Source organism: Nipponia nippon, unplaced genomic scaffold (assembly GCF_047370975.1).
Source record: "Nipponia nippon isolate SJK-2023a ecotype South Korea unplaced genomic scaffold, ASM4737097v1 scaffold_3, whole genome shotgun sequence".
Taxonomy (NCBI): domain Eukaryota; kingdom Metazoa; phylum Chordata; class Aves; order Pelecaniformes; family Threskiornithidae; genus Nipponia; species Nipponia nippon.
Genome location: NW_028262347.1, coordinates 65,123,422 through 65,143,660, shown reverse-complemented (window position 1 = coordinate 65,143,660; position 20,239 = coordinate 65,123,422). Strand labels below are relative to the sequence as shown.

Below are 20,239 nucleotides of genomic sequence, written 5' to 3'. Positions count from 1 at the left end.
GAGGTTCAACATATCTAGGTAAGACAGAAGTGCAGATCTGAGATAATTACGACTAAGCATTGCAGTCTGGAAGCAGAAAGTTCATTTCTGACATCATAAAAAAGTTTCATCTCCCCAAGAGACAGGTAGCAAGAAAGAATCTAAAGCAGAAAAACCACCTCCGGCCAATTGCAGTGATGTTTCTGAATTATCCACCATTCCCAAGTCCTTGGATCCAAGGCCTTCATATACATATAGTAATTTTTACAGATGTCTTTTTTTTGGATGAGTGAGTTGAGACACTGAAAAAGGCTGTAATTTAGAAGGATCTGTGGATCTATGTTCTGGAAAGATTAATATCAGTGTTTGCTAATTAAAAAAAAGAAAAAAAAGGGTAATCCAAATACCGTATTGCTGGCTTTTCAAAATCGGCATACAGAAAATTATAGAAGCTTTTAAAAAAAATAAACATGAGAAGATTGGAGGGTATTAATATTCCAAATCAAACAGTGCCTGGTAATCCTAGTTAGCCCTTATTCTCTTTCCGCCACACATGCACACAAATGCTTAACTTCTGGCTACAGATCTGACCTCCTTCATTATTAAACGGGGAAAAAAAAATCCCAAATGATCTGCAGAGCACTGCAGTACCCAACTAGGTCTCCCAGGAGGAGGTCACTTTTTAGAGATGGGTACTGCAAGTACGATTCAGCTTGACTGGAAATCCAGTGTAAGAGTTTCAGGGTCACTTGTGGAGTCATGCACTCATGCAGCTACAGATATACTGCTCACATGGTTATATATTAGGGGACATTTCAATCTACAAGCTTCAATCTACAAGCTATCCATTGGTTTACCATAACATTAATTCTGGTCACATCAGTGAATATATATCAAATTTTAGGCTCTCACTGAAACATTAGGTGGCACATAACTGAAAATTAAAATGGAAAAGTGACTGAAAAGACTATGGAGAACTTTTAATAGCTGTGTTGCACTGAGAAACTGTTAGCTATCCAGTGACCTCTTATTCTGCAATCATCTCAGACACAACTGATTATATCTGCACTTCCATCTTACATTTGGTAAAAGGCAGAAGGGAGAAACAAGGAAAACGAATGAACGGCCAGAATAACGACCCCTTAAATTTATATGGTGCCTTGCATCCCAGTATTACCTTCTTCAGGGATGATACTGAGACCCATTAGCAAAATGCAGATGCCCCTGGAGCTAAGTATATATTCATAAATGGAGCGAGAAAGACCAGAGCTTGTTAGAATATCATCAGTTCTGTCAGCAAAGAAATTTATGTGATACATACATGCATTAACAGAAGCAGGCAGGTAATCACACCCTATTTCTAGCAAATACAATCCTCAGCCTGCTGGCTAATTATGTCAGCAACAAACCCCCAGATTCTAGACACCAAACACTAGTCTGAATCACGTAACAGCATTTTTTGACTCATGGTGGTTCAGGCTGGATGAGGCTTCGGGATCCAAAATACCCCTCTGAGAGCTACCTTTTTAATCTTACTATTTCATTGTTAAATCTCTTCTTCATTCTGCTATTGCCCTTAAAAAAAAGAAACAAACAATAACAATGCCTCCGACTGCTATGTGCCCTCCATCTTTTGTCCGGCATAACAGAACATCCATTTGAACTGACTTACACCCACCCTTTGGTGAGAAGCCTCCTGCTTTCCTCTAACTTCTGCAGAATGCTGCATCCCAAAGCCGAAACCTCTCACATGAGAGTGAATTACCCTGTGCAGTTTCTTGCCAAGCCATTAGGTCCTTTGGTGGCAAATGTAGAACAGACTAGGCTGCAGTCAAAAATTCTTCAGGCAGTCAGTGCTACTGATTTTTGTTAGCTCCCTGATTAGATAGCAAATTGATTACAGATATTAACCAGGCAGTGCTTCACCTGGCTTCCTATCATGCTACAGATTGTCCATCTGAGTTTAAGTCCCAGCAGGTAGCTCCCATTTCATATCGATGGGACACAAAATCTTTCTTTTTCTGGGTCTTGGGATTCACAGCTCACCTTCCTACCTGTGGGATTGCTTGTCTTACTGAATGAGAGCAGCAGGATCCGTGCAGTTGGCACACTCACTCTAACTCCATATTCACATAAAAACAGTTCCTGACAAACACACACACAGACTCACACATCCCTAGTGCCCCTTAAGATTACAGACAGATGGGGCAGAAGAAGAGAGGGAGCAGCTCTGAAGGTTTCCTTGTCCGGTGGTATGCCTGCTGTGAACTAATATGGCTGCAAATATAATACTCATGTATTAATATCCACCCTTGAATGTGAAAATATGAGACCCAGCACCTTGAAATTATGGGACCACTTCCAATATTTACCTATTTTTAAACTTAACAACCTTGGCAACATCTCTTACAAGCATCACTACCTAGTTTAAAAGATCCCTTGTGAGAGAGAACCACATATTAACTGCAGGGAAACACTGAAGTCACTTGGCTGCAGTGAAACTGCAAGGGTTTGGGTTTTGTTTTGTTGTTTTGTTGGTTTTTTTTCCAAAGCAAATGGTTCCTGTCAGGATTCTTTTTGTTTTCTTCCGAGAATGGATTTTTTTCATTGTAGTTACATTCCTACTATGAAAGGCTTAGCTTTTTAAAGAAACAATTAAAAGTTATTACATTTCATATGTAAAGAAAAGTTGCATGAAAAAGGGAATTCCCCATTTAAGAAAGTGCATTCACCTGTGAGAAAGATATTTATATTTATGTATGCATATGTATATATATATATATGAATTTCACCAGCTTTATGAAAGAAAGATTTTTGTAGGGTAAGTTGGCTAGAAATCAGCCCTGAAGCAGCTAACATAGCTGAAATGCTGCGGAACAAGGGCAAATTACAATGGATGAGTGAAGCAACAGTTGGACTCTCTTCAGAACTACATACATGTGCAAGGCCACACACATTCAAGAATTCGGGGTGCCAAACCAGTAGGATGTAAAGTTGTACTCTCATTTTTTTTTAAATCCACCACCAAGCAGATCTGCCTGAAGGTGGTGGAACACCTCCAGATGCTATGAAGGCAGATCTGAGCACATCAAAAAGCATCTCTGCTCCACGGACATTCCCAGAGAGCAGCTGGCAGCCATTTGGTGCAGCTTGTTACTGCAAAGGACCCCAGGGAAGTTAGTGCTTTGTACCACAGTGCTTATGAACGTCAAAGCTGTGCTTGGTAGTGCTTTCTCGCTGTGCAGAAAGGCCCAGTGTAACTCACAACTGGACTACATCCTCATCCAGCTCCGGCCAGTCCCGCACAGGCAGAACACTTAGTCTTTTTAGCACTATTATTATTAACAATAATATTCCTAGGCTGTCTGAGACAGCAGGAAAAGGGGGCTTAAGATATCCTTTAAAAGAGACAAGCACACAGCTGGCTGCTGGCAGCAGCGGTGAGCATCAAAGGGCTTGGAGTGGAGGGGGGAGCCAGAACCACGTGCGGGGGAGGTGTTTTTGTGGCAGGCACTGTCCCAGAGAGACGGGGCAAAGGAAACATCACAAAATGATGCCGAAATACGATTTCAGGGTGGGAGAGCAGAGGCAAGGGAACCGTTAGAAAATATCAACTTGCACGGGAGAGAAAACTTGGTGTCAGAAACGGCACAGAGGCTCCTGAGTGGGGCAGGGAAGGCAGCTGCTGAAGAAAAGAAAGCAAGCAATGGCCATGACAGAAATTTCTTCAACCACGCACAGCTGGGCAGAAACAAACAGAGCCATTATATACTCATGGGTTAGCCTAAAACAGTGTTAAACTGAGAACCTAAGCTAAACTGGGGGGTGAATCAGAGAATGCGCTGGAGAAACACTCCTGAGATGCTTAGCGAAGACCCTGAGGTGACCTATATGCCTACGTTACAGTCCTGCTAATCTCTGCTGGATCTCTCCTGCACACACTGAATGCCATGCTGACAATCTGAGCTTATTGAGGGACTGAGAAGATTTCACTGGAAATATTAAGGGTATCATTAACCTTTTTTGTTACCATGAGCTTGAAGTTGGCTTATCCAAAGGCCTAACACTTCCTTCCCATCCACTCCCTGCCCCCACCACACACACGCGCGCGCGCAGAATTTTGACCCTTGCATCCCTTTCCGCCACTCCCCCTGACTCTTCACAGCTTTCAAGTCACACCAGTCTTACCGCTCTGCCAGAAGCAGCAACCCGGCTCCACTGGCAAATAACACAAGGAAACTCAGCCCAGCCAAGGCATGCGCTTCTTCACTTTTATTCTGTACATTTCCACACAAGTCACAATACAGAAAAAGTGTCCAAAAGGAACAGTAACCAGCTCTTTCACTGTATACAGATTTCCTCCTTCCCCCAGTTTAAAATCTCCTTGTTTAGCAACACAGTGATCAAGATACTTTGTATAAAGAAGAAATGCAAGAAAATCAGGGAAGAAAATACTTTCTCACTTTTTACAAAAAAACCCTCCCCCTTCTCATATCCCCCTTCACTGCTGATTACCTGGACCCTGATTCTCTGTTAAACATATAGCTTCATTTCATGGGTGCTGCTGCATGCCTCGGGTTCCTTTTGCCAGCTGGCAGCCTCATGATGCACAGCTCCGGGGCATTATGCATGGGGTCAGGCAGCATAAAAGAGCCCTTTGTGATGTTATTACAACTCCTGGAACAGATGTGGGTTCAGATAATAGGATATGTACAAATACTGGAACTCTGGATGCCCATGAAATGTTGGCTGAATATGCACATTTGTTATTTGACCTTACTGCTTTACTAAGGGGACTAAACACATTACGGAGTGGTCCAGATTCTGACCCCTGTCACACCTTGGTTCACCTGGAGTGAATTCAGTGCAGAGGAGATCAGGATCCGTCCTTTATCCTTCCTCCATCATCTCCAGGAAGCAGCAAGTGAATATCCATTATATAGCCCAATGGAAACTCAGCCTTTCCATCATGAGCCTGGTTATTACCATTCCACGTGACAACAACTCCTTCTTAGCCTTGTTCCTTTTTGCAGGAGACACCTCCAGTTGCCTAACTCTTCGCTAACTGTTGTCCTCATTCTTTATCAGTTTTCATCTCTCGTTTGCCAAGTGGCCAGAGGAGATGCCAGTGTGAAGGCCAGAGAGTCTGCTCCCTCAGATGTTGGCTTCATTCCCCAGAAACCTTTTGCATCAGCAAACCCAAGTGGTGATTTCTGGGCTATTGGACAAGATACTGTGGTACCTCAATGACAGTATAGAGGTGACAAAAAGAGGTATTTCTGAGACTGTCTCTCCCAAATGAAACACTCTGTGCTCAGTGAACTCAATATGATGGAATACAACTGCTCTAAAATTCAGCAAAATATTATCCTCTGGAGGAAGGGCAACCACCTGAATGCTTTCATTGGAAATATCACCTGAGTTTAAATTTTTAATACAAGATAGCTCAAACATGGAAATCGAGCATCAGAAGTGCAAACAAGCTTATTAGAAACTTGTCATCCTCCAGCACTCTTTACTATCTCAATTTAAGCCAGCTAAACTAAAAAGCATGGGACAGGGCTACTTCCACCATCCTTCAAAAAAATGGCTGCAAAAGAAGCAGGGTACTATATGAGAGCAACATTACAAGGCACGACAAAAAACTCATAAATAGTTATTATACAGCAATTTTTGGCCTTGCAACACAAAGCACCTTACCTGTGTGTGTATGGGGAGGTGATATTATCCCCATTTCACAGGTAAGGAAACTGAGGCACAGAAAGGTTAAATGACATACCCAAACTGACTCAATGACAGTGGCAGGAATAAAACCTCAACCCCTTGATTTGCTACCTTCTGCTCTATCCCTTTGACCACACTACCTCCAGAGAGACGTGCTGATGAATTATAACACACAGCACGTGCTTTCCCTATTCTGTGACACAACCAGGTGACACACAGACTTGTAAACTATCATAAGACAGACACATATTGTTAAACATAATGATTGTTTTTTGCGTAACCTTTATGTTTTGCAATAAAACAACAGGTCAGTTCTTGCTCAGAATAAATCCCCCCAGTGACAGTCTCATAAACCAGGTTCAGTACTTAAGTACACTGCATTTTCATTAGCACACACTTGCAGCTCGATGAGTATTTGTGTCCAAAGGAGAATCGTGTTTCCCCACAATGCATCCTGGTTTTTCCCAGTGAAAGACTGCAAAGCCATTGCTGTTCTAAAAGCTGTGCAGAAGCAGAGCAGCAATAACAGTGGCACAAAGGAAGGCCTGTAGTTTGTAGAAAAATGTTCTGCTCACTGACTCACAGAGGACACTGAAACCTCCACGGACTGCCAGAAGGTTTGTGTGGGTGGCGCAGAACACGAGTCCTCAGCTATATCATTGGCTAGACTTTCCAAAATCTTTCAAGAGCCTCCTGCTTCCGAAAAACCGGCTGCATCCAAAATGACTGGCACAGGGTTTACAGCACAAAATAATACAGGCAGAAGAAAAATAACCTTCATTTCACACTGTGAAAGCACATTTCACCTTGCAGAGGTTTCTACAGAGAAATACTGGCAGTCATATTCCACGTTCCCCTCTCCAATGCGGTTCACCCTGACAGGCCAGCAGTCAAGGCTGGTAGCTCCCAAGTCCCTTTGGAAAAGGATTTTAATCCTTCGCTGTTTCATTTTCCCATAGAGTTACAGGACACAGAGCATATGCAGCCCATGGTGTGAGGACAGCTAGATGGCACCCATTACAAAGGCCAGTCCCATGCCGGCTACTCTGAGAGGAAACAGGCAGGAATCCTCATCCTGGGGCTGCCCCCTGCCCCACCACCAGGAAGAGAAACAAAAAGAGCTTGGAAGAGCCCTTAAGAAAGGAAGGCAGCTCCTACAGGCTTACCGATGTCTGTATGTATTTTACACTCCACTTGGCACATGGTAGAGTGTCTGGAATAGGTAGCCTCCAAAGAGATGTTACTTTTGCCAGTAAGGCAATAGTTGGATCTTTCTGCATGTAAGGCATCCCCCCGTTTCCCTTTCCCCAGATCTGTGAGGTGCAGCAGTAAGCTAGAGAGAGACAAAGCTCCCAAGAGCTGCTCAGTGCTTTGAAGGCTCAGCCACTTATTTTCTTTTCTCCCAAAGCTGTTGCATGATCAAAGGAGGCAGATGGAGGACAATCACTCTGGAGTGACATGTAAACGAAACAAAAAACCTGATAAGCCTCTGCCATCTCCCTGTGATTTTTCTGAGATACATGCTGAGCAGAAAGCCGTACGGTAGCAGGGCCAGCCATTTTGCACGAGAGACCAGCGCACTTGCTCACCAGTTGGATGCAGCTGCCACTTTCGCAAGCACATCATGGAGCAACACAATCATATTTGCCCAGGCAAAGCTTATTTAACAGGAAAATCTCAAAGGGAAGGAACATGAAAGTAGACAAAAAAAAAAATCCTATTGATATTAAAACTAAATCTGAAAAGGCTGAAATCAACCCCTCAGGTGTGAAATACTCAAGTCCATCACGCTTCCCATCTGCTTAATCCTGAGGCGTTATAGCTACCCTCAGAGGCGCCTTTAGTGCTGCACGTCCAACTCACCCCTAGTACAGCAGAATTTCAACATTCCCTAGCCATGGCTGGGCATGGTCAGAGGAGATCCAACCGTCTGTGACTGTAGTCAAGCAGAAGTGTTCCAGAGGCAAGGACATGACCAGGATTTTGACCTTTCCCATCAAAAATGAAGGTAGCATGAGCTAGGGAAAAAATGAGGTCATTGAAGAGTAAAGACTTCAGTAAGGAAGGTCTGAAATGGACAGAGCAAAAAAAGGGAAGGAAAAGCAAAGAGCATTCAAGATTATTTTAAATCAAATTTAGGTAAAATTATGTTCCATTTCCTTCCTGCCATTAGCTTCCAGCAAGCTCACTTTTTTTGTAGCTTTGACATGAATGTACTGCTCCCACATGCCATGGAGATAAGGACACTATTACAACAGTGGCAAGACCACAGGAGAAAACAACTGACAACTGTGCTCATCTCCTATTAAAACAAGCACATCAACAACAGTTTTCCCATTCTGATCAAGAAAAAAAACCTGGTCTGGGGAAAAGGGCTGAAGCAGGGGACAGGAGAGGGAAGACAGCTATCTGCTTTGTGGCCTATAGTAATCATTGCTTTTGGTGTGGCATTGTTTCCATCCGTTTGGAAGGAAAACCCCTGGTACAGCTAAGAGGCAGGGAGAGGTGTCATGGCACGACTTAGGGCTCAGGTTGCACTTCGTGAAGCCTCAAGATTTGCAAACAGAAGGGTGTGCCCCACCAACCTGTGCGGTGATCCCTGCAGGGGCAGGAACAGTATGCCCCCTGCAGATGGATAACATAAATATTGGGAGCAGTGAGCTTGGAGAAATGCACCCCAGTCACTTTATTAAAAGTGGATACATCTAATTGTGGTACATAAATACTCATTACAGTGATATTCAGTAGCTAGCATTGCAACACCCTGACCAGAAAATAGCAATGCTTAGGAAAACCATTCTGTAGGGTCCCCATTCCCAGGGGCCAAGTTAGCTTTGCTTTTCTAATTTTGCTTTCTTTCTACAGAAAAAAAGCCCTACACAAGTGGGACTATCTATTAGAGCCTAATTAGCCAAGTAGAAATCAGTCATGTCTGCTGCATGAAGCTCAAGAGCTCCTTGATCTTCTTCTCCATACCTACAAACCCAACTGGTTCTGCAGTTCCTAGACAGGACCTGGCTTCCTGAGTACGTGTGGGGACGGCGACTGCCTTCTCTCTCTGCTTGGCCACAGGCTGAGGAAAAAGTGATAATTGAAGGTCATTAAGTCAGTTGGAATCAGAAGGCCACTTTTCTCATTAAAATAAAGTGTTACACTAAGAAATGAATTGCTACTGTGGTTCATGCATTAGTAGCTAATTGCTGCAGCACTTGTCATAACAGAGCACTGGGCTGCCACTGCGCACGCTTCGCTGAGTGGTAGGTTACACATCAAGCAGCCTCCTAGACAGGGACTAATTGAAGAGCCAGGTGTTACACTTCGCCAGCACAAGGAGGGTGGATCTAGATGAAGCAATTATATATGTAGTACTATATTGCTAAAAGAAGTAGTGCTTATTTCTTGCATGTCAAAATGCTACAGCTTCTACGTACTTTGTACATGAATGCTGGAGCTCTTAACGTATTGGTGAACTCTGAAATAGCATTCCCAAATCAGGGTTCTGTTTCTAGTGGATAAGGGCAAAATAATACACACAAATTTCTGAAGAAAGCACGTCTTTTGCTTTCTCAGATGTTCACCTTCTTGTATGTGTGTGTCAAGAGAATCACTGCCTTCTTAGATTCACAAAATCTTCTCCATGTAGGGGATCCAGGAGCATAAGCTGACTGCTTCTAAAGGGCTAAGCATAAAATTATTTCCTGAATTACAGATGTGTTTATGTTGAAACAATTGCTTTTGTTGCAAGGCATCCCCCTGCTTAAGACTTTAGAAGTCATCACATGCAACATCAGAATGAGGAGTTTTTTAAAATGAGCTGCCTGTCTTCCCCACAATCTGGGTAACTAGATACATGTGTACTGCATAGGATAGATTGTCTTTTTTTTTTTTTTTTTTTTTTTAAAGCAGTCTGAGAAACAAGAAACTGCAGCTGAGCCTGGAATGTGGCACCTTATAAATAAGGCAGGAGACAAGATGCACTCTGATGGCTGAATACAGTAAGGTTATTCAGCTCTAAGCCTGCCTAATCACTGAAGTCAAATGTAATGAATTTACTGGTGTGATCAAGGCCTGAGGGAGGGAATTTTCCCCTTTTGCAGGAACGGCACCATACGTGGCCAGGAAATCCCTTGGCCAAGGCAGGGGCCATTGCTCCAGTGCACATGTACAGAAGATGAGAGAATGCCACTCTCTGTGGGCATCACCACAGGCAGCGTGCTGGAAACATGCTGGGGAAGGAAAGGGAGGCCCCTGAGCTCTGGTACCTACAGAGGATCTCAGGTAGACAGTCTGGAGAAGCGTGGTGCCATCGCACAACTTGGAGTACACTTAATCACGGTCACTGCTTTGCTGGATAGTCCATCCCTCCCAAGCCAGCTTTTAAATAGAATTAGAAGTAAGAAACTGCCCAAGTACTTCGCCTACTTTTGGGCAGCCCAAGCCAAGTGCTGAGCTGCTACAGTCTGTCTGCACCAGTAACTCCTCAGCAAAGGCTGAGACATCCTGACCCCTCTATATATTGTTTGTCCCAAGAGCTGGGTGCAGGGCTGGGTTATGGCTCCTCTTGAGGCATTTCCACAGTGCAGCCATGACCTGCATCCTGTGCTTCCAAAGGGAGTTAAAGCACTGAAGCTTGAGACACATAATCCACATAAAATTCTGGTCTTCATCAATACGCTAGCAAGTCACTTTTAGCACAGTACTGAGTCGCCGTTGCAATCAACAGATTTTGGCAGGCAGCTCATGGGATTTTAAAGCTGTAGCTATCTATTACTAGAGAAAAATAGTTGCCTACATTGCTGTTAAGAAAGCAAAATGAGAAGATGAACAGTGAACCTTGTAACACTGTGTCCTATAGCTTCACAGGTATCCAGAAAAGCACAGGTATATGATAAGCTGTTTTCAGGACTGCTGAAATGACTGAAGCTACTCACATTTGATGCTTTAGGTTAATTGGGAAGTTAATAACCCAATGTCCCTTTGGCTCAGATTCAGTTAGGAAAACAGAGGAAATAATGTCTGACGAATAGAAAAGGATAGGTATAATGGAGATGATAGAAATGTTACTTTCAACAAGCTTAAACACCATTCTTATACTTCTCCATGGATGTTAGCCTGGTACAAAAGAAGCAAAAAGTGGGGGAAAGAAAATGACAGACCTCAAATGGATCAGCATGAGGAACAGCTTCCTTCTTGGAGTACATGGAGTGCAAGGACAGAATTGTCCTTGGAGTGTTTTCAAGGCATCCAAATTCCCAGCATGCCCATACATTTCTTGAGTACCATTAAACCCCCAGCAAACTTAAGGCTACCAATGTACCTTGCCCATTTCATAGCTTTTGCCCAAAGTCAGATCATCTTAACATGCTTTTGATACACTGCAAGGGTCAACACATAAGCACACCCCACACGAAGCATCTAGGATGGCTGAAAAGAAAATAGCCACCTTCTAGGTGAGGTTGTGTGTTAGTGACTTTCACTACCATGCGCGTCACTGTCAGAATAAAGACAAAGACAAAAATGAGCAAGAAAGGCCATTAGATACTATTCAAACAAGTCTTCCACAGCCACACCACCAGAAAAACCATGTGCCCCATCTATTCATCCACAACAATGCCAGCTATGCAAATATAACTGGGAAGATCAATGACAACAAAACATCAACTTTGTTCTATTTTCTTTAGGTCTATGGTGCTTCTGTATGACAGTCCTCATGTAGCAGGGGACATTTCATGTAGTCCGAATGCAGGCTACGGCACCATGAGTTGAGACTGAGCAGTTCTACTCTGCTGGGGAAAAGCAAGGGTGACAGGTGTCAGTAAAAACATCTACAGACATCTGAAAGTGCTAAAACACAGACAAGCCATCACATGAAATGGTGAAAGAGCCACTGGAGTCTGAGGCCCATTTTGTAATGGGCAAAATTTTCCTTGAACTCCTGTCTTACGTGAGTGACTCAGCCTCACACCTCACAATATTGAGGGATGCTATAATTAGTGAGAAATGTATGACATCGTCACGTCTTGGATAACATATAAAGATATCTCTAGCACTGAAAAATGAAATAATAAGAGTAACTGATGCTATTAAATAACAAAAGTAAGTTTATTTTATCAACATTATAAATATTTTCTTTCCCTCCATTTAACTCCAAAATGAGATAGTAAAACCAGTACAATGGAACAATTCAGGAGCTCCTCAGTTCTACTGAAAAGGGTCCCCTTTAATAACAAATTAAAATGGAAAACAGAGTTTTGTCAGTCCAGCAACCCCAGTAGCTGAGCATCCCTAGGTACTTCATCATTCAAATGGCACAGTTCTAAAAGTGTGTGCGCATATGTGTGTGTGAGTCTATATATATGCATACTGATATTTATAAATATACATATACATAGTAATATATACACACATAGACACAGCCACAGAACAGACACTTTTAGTAAATCAAAATATTTTATATGTAATTTAAGTGGGTTCACAGCTGCACACTAAAATTTGGGCCCTGCACAGTGCAGACACAATGATACTGTACTAAGCTAGACCCCAAGTGCTCAAGAGATTCAATACGTACGTGTCACCTTTAACTGCTGCAGAGTCTGCCTGCTTCTGGTGGCTGTCCAAAATTGAGAATCCCATGGCACTTGAAACAGGGTAAGAAATAATCCTGCAGCATCCTGGCCCCAAATTCCTTCCCTCAGTGAACGAACTTCTGATATTCCTGGCTGTGTGTGAGCCATTGCAGGAAACAATATACGTGCTCTGTTATCTACAAATACAATACATCGCCAGTATCTAATGCGTTATGTGTGCATTGCTTTGGAACACCTTGAATATTAAAGGCACTACATACAGCCAGCTCCTGTCCTATCTCCAGTGCTGGGGTTTATTCTCATCCTGCAGTAACTGCCTCCTACTGAGCACACAGCATGGGCAGCTTTCCAGAGGCACAACAGGCCCACTCTGATCATAGCATCATACTCCAGCTGCCAGGGAAAAAGGCAAGCCAGACTCCCTCGTGCACTGTAAGCTCCTTTGAGCAGTCCAAATGGCACAAAGGAGCTCAGGAAACCTGCTCATCCTGCCAAGCTGCTCCAGAGCCAGCCCCTGCTGCAGCCGCCCCCCGGGCACGAGGGATGTCTCACCGAGGGGAGGGCCACTGGGTGACAGATAGCGACCAGACCCAGCTCCCTTATCGTAATTCACATGTGGCCTCTGGAAGCTACCTGTGATTAGAGCAAGCCTTTACTGCTCCACCTGCTTCATGGGACTAAAGGACCAGGGAGCTGCAACGGGCTCACTGACCGTCCTCTGCTCAGGCACCGGTCTGGCCTCAGCACAGGACAGAACCCAGCACCTGGTGTCATTGAAGCTTCCTCAGTTTCTCACTTCAGTAAAACAAAGCAAAAAGATAAAACTGATGCTAATATAATTCTTATTTTTCATCAAATATATAGAAATATTACAGCAATGTCTTTCCTCACAGCTGGGAAATGATGCAAGACCTACCATGAAACCACAGCATGAGGATCTTCCTTGTGGAAATTTCACATACACCAAAATTATACTCTGATTTTTTACTTTAACAGTTGCCAAATTCTGTTCTAATATATACACATACTGACCTTCGCCACAAGCCCCTGGATGATTATCAAGGGAAGGAATTTGGCTTTCATATTTTATTTTTTAAACAAGAAAGGTAAAGACAGAAAATAAAATACATTTCATGTTGCCATTGATCCACAGATTACAAATATATATAGTTTCCTTCCAGAGGAAGAAATACTAAAGAAATTTTGCACATATCAAATGAACTTTTGAAAACAGGAAAAAATAAAAAATATATTTTTCAGCTCCTCCCTCTATGCCACAACAATCACTCTTGTTTAAAAATAAAAAAAAAAAAAGAAAAAGAGAAAGAATTGCATTCATTTCCTTTCCACAACTTCTATCAAGGAAGAAAAACTTATCTCAATAATGACCTGAGTTATTTTCATGGTTTCCAAGCTGCATGTAATCCTGATGATCACTATCTACCAGTGACCTACACCTAGCAAGGTGCGTGAAAACAAACATTGGTGGATCTTTCAAAAACAAACAACAAAGCAAAACTCAAAAATCTGTTGCAAGAATTATGCCAAAAGTGGGCTGTGAGCATCTTCATGGGAACTGGTCAGACAAAGTGGAAGTGGAAGCTTTGCTATTTCTGGCAGCTGAGTCGTCTGTAGTGATTGAAAACCTGAAGGTGAACATTTTGTGTATGCCTGTGTGTATGTGTGTTTGCTTTCTCTTCTTTTGTGGTTATAATCTTTGAGGTAAGACAGAGAACAAATGAGTACAGAAGACGTGGCTGGCCTTTACAGCAGCTAAGCAACTTTATGTTTCCGAGCTTATAGTGGGTAACGAGGCAAAGAGCTGCCGCTTGTCCTTCTCCAGCAGGATAGCCTCTCTGAAACTTTGTTCCCTTGGGGAGTCGGATAGGTTACAGGTTTGGCCAAAGAAGGTTTTCCTATTCCCAATGTGACTGGGGTGGTGCTTGTTCATTTGGTGATGGCAGCAAGCCTAGGCTGACCACTGATGTTCTAGGTCTCCTTCCTACCTCTGGCCGTAACACAAAGGGGACTGGGTCCATACATCAGTCCATCAGAACCCCCTCCGTCTTGCAAAGGTCTCTCCCCAGTGTAAAACCCATCTTTTCAAAAGTAAAAAATAGCTATCAACTTTTAGGCAGGCCTGAAACCTGAGCAGAATCGAGTAGGTCATTATATGAACAATGGTGGCATGAGAAACCTTACTGGTAACTTTCTGCTCTGCCGTATAACATGGTGTATCCCATATAACTCCTTCCCATACAAACGACTGTCTCATGAGGATACCGTAACCATATACCCAGCAACAATGAGGAGGTTAGGTTTTGTTACTGCCTTAAGTCTAACTGTGCCCCACAACCTGGGAAACAAGGCAGTTGGCAGAGTCCTCTCCAAAAGTGAGAAAACTTGATGGTGACTGAGCACTGAGGACGCAGCTTCCGAGAGGACGGCAAGGGATGGAATGCAGCTGGTAAAAACATTGGGTTTTCCTAAGGGCATCCAGAGCTCCTCAATTTTTTTGCTACTGCCTGACCATTTGTGAAGACTTAACACAGAGATAACAGGTACTATTTAACTGATGAGAAGTGAGGGGAATGGGAGAATAAAAGGAATGCAGGGAACTGTAGGGATGGAGGAGGGCCTGGTTGGGTGTTTTAATGTCCCAGTCAGTTTGGTTCCCCCACACCCTCTTTTCTCTTTCTTTTTTTTTTTTTTTTTTTTTTTTAAATAAATTGTACAGATGAACATGGGAGAAGTTCATGCTACTTGCTGGAAGCAATAAAGGTAAATTTCCGTGGCCCATGGATTCCACAGACCTTTGAGTGTCCCGCCTCATCCATCATGGGCTAACTTATGGAACCTAACCGTTCCGTGGCAAGACCCAGTAGCCCTTAGAAACTGGTGGCATGTCCTCAGGTATTTTCCATGAGAGTGAGAGACACGTTGATTCCATCAGCTTCTTCCTCACACGTGCCCGAGTGCCTCAGGTGCAGGCTTGAGATTTCCAAGGATCCTTTTTGACGTTTTTCAGACATCAGACTGCTGTCTCCAGATCCTCATGGGAAACCATTTGGTAGTTTTGTCGACTCTCCAGGTAGGAGGCCAGATCTGGGTCACCAGCTTGCTGAGCCCTGTCACGAGGGGTCTTACCCTATAATAAAGAAACATGAAGAGAAAGTCTTGTGCTAAGAAATTTAGAAGAACAGATGAAAGCATGACCCAGAAAAATTACTATAGGAAGGGTAGAAGCAAATTTGGAGAATTTACTTATTTGTTGTACAAGCTGGTGTTAAGTCAAGTCTTTCTATCAGAGTCATGAGATTCTCCAGATTGTCAAAGTCCTTGTGTGGTTTAGGACAAATCATGCAGTTCTGCAAGGACATGCTATTTGATACCTCACACAGAAGGGCTGACATGCTGGAAAGAACTGATTTGTCATTCTAGGGCTACAGTCCCTATGGGAATGAATTTGATGCACAGTGCTGTAGCTAACACTTAAAAAGTGCACTTCACAGCCTACACACTTTGCTAAGGATGTGCAGAGAGAGATGCCCAACATTTGAGATGAGTTCCATGTGTCTCATTCTATCTCAAGAAAAAATCATTTTTCAGTGCATCAATTTGCTACTCTGTCATATGAGCTACCATAAGAGTACTGTTAAATTAGACCACAAGTCTTGATCCTGAACTATGAAAAAATATTGGAACCACATTAATGTATCTCCACAAAAACACTCCTGCTCCTTGGATTTCTTAGCAGATGAAGATTAACAAGTCAGAAGCCACTTGTCTGGATTTCAGCTGTTGCAGAAATTATCTTTTGCAATGTACAGTACTCTCATCTGAAAAAGAGATGATCTCTCTCCCCCTTACAGGCTACCCCATGCAGCATTACATGGTAGGAATTGTTTTTAATTGTCTTGCTGCAGCAAGGTGCTTCTGACTCTGGAACCCAGAGATCCAACTACCTCTCAGCTGCTGACCACAGGATGCTTATGTTCAGAAATGCCAGAGGGGCAGCTTCTGGACCACATTACCATGTGATCAGATTGTTGTATTGACAAAACATTCCTAGGGTTTAATTTTGTCCAGACTTCTTTTTCAGCCAAGCATACACCGAGAGAGGGTTGTGGTTCGTGTCAGATCAGTGAGCACAGGGGCAAGCAACGGCAAAAGAAAATGGTTAGCCATCCTCACAAAGCAAGTCAGCCACAGTAATCAAGCCTCACAGACGCTATGCAATCACAAACCAAGGCCCCTCCAGGTGGTCCTTGCCCACAGGCCTCTCTTTTGACCACACAGGAGGAGGATGCTGCAGTGCCATGGAGATGCCTCATTCATACCCAATGCACTGAATAGTTTGAGGCCAGGCTCTTACTATGGTGAAGATGACCCATGTTGGGGACTGAACTGAAGTCTCTTGTACTTGTTTAAATCAATACAGTTTTCTAAATAAAAATAGCTTGTTTATAAAAGAACTGCTCTTGGCACACAGAAGGAAGCCTCAATCATGCACACAGCAGGGACGGATGCTGATCAGTCTCGCTTGGCTGCAGTATTTTATAACTGGTTGACGGGGCTGGGTTACCTTGGAGTCCGTCTTTCTCAGAGAGGCTCCCGCATCCACCAGGAGCTGGCAGACGGCACGATGGCGCTGGCAGGCTGCCTTATGTAATGCTGTCTCACCCCTAGACCAAAGTACAAAAACCAGCAGTGAGACACATCACACCAATGTGCAATTACGAAGTATGAGGTGCGTAGGACAGACAGAGAAGGATGCTGTATTTCTGCAAGGTTCCCTCTTGCTGGCAGAGGCAGACTTGTGCACTCTCTCCCTTAGCATCTACATCCTTTGACTAAGTAGGAAAGCCTGCAATGCACAAATAGCAGACAAAGAACTTCTGAGGGGTGGGAAAGAAATGTGCACAGGTGTTATGCATTCAAAGGACTGAATGTCACATTTCCATCCAACCACCAGTTCTGCTAACTGCTGCAAAGGCAAACTAGCCACCTTCTTATTTCATAGCAGGCAAAACAGCAATAGCGTTTGTTTCTTCTTGCAATTTCTTTCCTCAACCTCAGTCTTGGATGCGTCGTAGAAAAATCCTGCCCATCAAAGCCACGACTGGTGCACTTGCTGCCCTGGTTCTGATACCCTGCTCTCTTGGATGTATGAGAGCAAGAGTTGTGGTTTTGTTTTCCACCACTGGACTGGTGAGCTACTGGGGAAGCTTGAACACATGCTTTTCAAAAGAGAAGGCTGTGTAGTGGGAGATTTATTGCAAAGCTCCTCACTCAGACTGGGGCTACATGTAACAGGATTCTGACATCAACTGTAATACCGAGGTTAAAGAAATCTATCTAGATTTGCCTAGGAGGAGGAGGAAAGTATGCTTTGACTGGGTTGAAAAGGTGTCCTTAATGCTAGTGTCCAACAAGTAGGGCCGTTACATAACCTCCAAAATAACAAATGACAAGAAATACGCATAGTAGTGCAAAGCTTGCACCTAGCTACCCAGAAAGTGAGAATGCATAAAGGAATTTCAGCCTCAGTCCATGACCAGGCAAGTTGAAATATTAATAGGGAACCTTGTAATGAATCTGCCTCTGCTGCATGAGAACTAGATTCAGAATGGGATACTATCTGATTTCCCCCTGAGGAGCAAAAGACAAATTCATGCTGCCAGTTACAGCTCAAACCTCCCATTTTCAAGAGTTAGCGGTAGATGGACCTTTGTAAAGGGACCTTTGTAAAGGGAAGTCCTCATAGCCATGTTCACTTGCACTTTATTTCAGTGGCTGTGCTATGCTACTGCATGAAGAGAAACAGGCAATCTATCCATACTCCATCACCCCTGGACTGCACACATGAACCTTGCATAGAGCCTTTCTGGCATTCTCAGCAGAGGGCGGCACTGTGGGATGAGGAATGGTAGGTTTAACCCCTATGAGAAAGGTTACTTTTGCTTCCCATATATTCCATATACTTCCCAGGATTATTCATGCTTCCCCTATATGCTATTTGTGACTATTCGATTATGCAACAAGATGTAGAGCAGTTGGGAATTGGAAAGTAAAGTCGTCTTTTTTCATAATAACAGAGATGATCGAGGTTCTAGCTACTCAAGATAAATCTTTGACTGCACAGGTTGTGGCCACTTGGGACAGCTAAGGCAGAGCACTCTGGATGAGTCAAGAAGGGACTGAAGAGAAGGTGTAGAGCAAAAAAGTAATTTCCTGATTTCTGGAATTTACCCTTCAGGTTGCTTCCTTAGTAACTGGATTCTGGAAACATCAAAGCACAATGCAGGACTTGTATTCCTCTAGAAAGATTAAGGAGGCATAGGAAGCAATAGAGAGGAATTCCTTTTTGGAGTTCAAGAAACATTTGTTTTAGGCCAGAAAACCACATATGAGGTGGTTGTTTGCGTTTGGGGGGACTTTTGTCTGCTTGTTTGTTTTTTTAAGAGATGTACCATTTTACAAGCTTTTTTATTTGAAAGTTTTCACTTGAAAAACAAGGGTCTGGTTAACCTAGGTTAATGCACATAACGTGAAGGGCAGGGTCAGGTGTACTTACGTTTCACTGTCTGTCATGTCCAGTAATTCAGATGGACCTGCAAAAGACAGTCAGGTATGTTGTATAGCATTTGTCTGCGTGACTAGAAGAGTACAACTACCAGGAGAAGATTCCCAGTGCAAATATGTACAAGAAGCCAACTGAAAGCTCAATTTGCACAAATATGCCAACCTTCAAGGTAATATTTGCTCGTGCAAGCCCTTGCACTAGCAAAATTCTGAATGCAGAGTCACTGCTGAAGTGTCAGCACCAGGGAGTAGCAGCCTCTAAATTATCCTGGGAATGAATATTCATGGGGTTTATTTTCTCACTCTTCACCTTGCTCAATTAAGTGGTTCGCGTAAGTACAGTGCATTGAAAATGCTGATACACTGGAAACCCTGATATATTGCAAGTTAAAATCTATTGTTAGTACTAGAAGGAAAATGTCATTAGGAAGTTGAAATTAGCCAAATTCTGCCCTGAATGACATCCCTGTGCTACTCCATTTAATAGTGTTACACAGAATGTAGATCAGGGTGGAATATTCCCAGTAGTCTTTATATTGATATGCAAATCCTGTGCTCTACTGGTTAGCAATGATCAGGAAAGTAAGACTAAGAAACATAGAAAAGATTTTTGTTAAGCGAGACAAAATAATGCATTTATGCTAATGTTCTTTTGTCCTCAAATATTCACTACAGGCAGATGTTTGTAGCAGCAAATTCCATCACTGAATTACAGTGATATGGAAAGGCTAGGATCTGGATAGCATTTGAAACGAGAAAAACTTTTCCCTTTGCAGTCTGGCTTATTATTCTTCTCTCCACTGCTCTGGAGCATAGTGCCAGATGGTATGGGGCAGTTAGAAAGGGGAACAGTGAAACGTTACAGGAATTTTCCTTCCTGTGCATGAATATTTCTCTTCAGCACACTTTGACTTTGAAATGCAAGAGTCCTCAAGAGCTTACAGCAAATCTCACCTGAAACTGAGGAATTTCACACTACTTGCTTACAAAGGCCTACACACAACCTCCCTACACTCCTTTCACTCTGCGTATGTGTCAAAATGGATCAGAGCAGCCTGCCTCTGTCTCACTCCTTTTACAATATACACATGCAGTATCACTGGGGCAGCCAGCTGCCTTGGCTCCAGGAGCTGCAGGTAGCTCCTTCATTTCATCTTCACATCATGAGAAAGCAGTGGTCAAAAAAGTATCATGCTTAGTCCCCAGTGCACAGGGCATTGCATACCTATCATGGCAGTTCTCCAAACTCATTAGCCACTGTCAATTTTTAAAGCACAGCACCCTGACTCCACCGCCCCACATCCTCATCTCCTCACTTGGCAGTTATGTGTTCAGTCCTCCCCATCAAAAAGAAGAATCACTCA

General features: G+C 43.2%; 1 protein-coding gene across 6 annotated transcripts in view; it reads right to left on the bottom strand.

Annotated features, from left to right (window-relative positions):
• Nucleotides 1-4,236: 4,236 nt before the first annotated feature.
• The window catches only part of DGKI (diacylglycerol kinase iota), a 227,515-nt gene continuing 211,512 nt past the window's right edge, over nt 4,237-20,239 (bottom strand). For all 6 annotated transcript variants that reach the window (XM_087765034.1, XM_087765035.1, XM_087765040.1 and 3 more), the window contains 3 exons: nt 18,868-18,904; nt 16,876-16,975; nt 4,237-15,438 (listed from right to left, as the gene is read on the bottom strand). In XM_087765034.1, the coding sequence (XP_087621160.1) occupies nt 15,322-15,438; nt 16,876-16,975; nt 18,868-18,904 (254 nt within the window). In that variant the 3' untranslated portion in view covers nt 4,237-15,321. The remainder of the gene's footprint in view (nt 15,439-16,875; nt 16,976-18,867; nt 18,905-20,239) is intronic.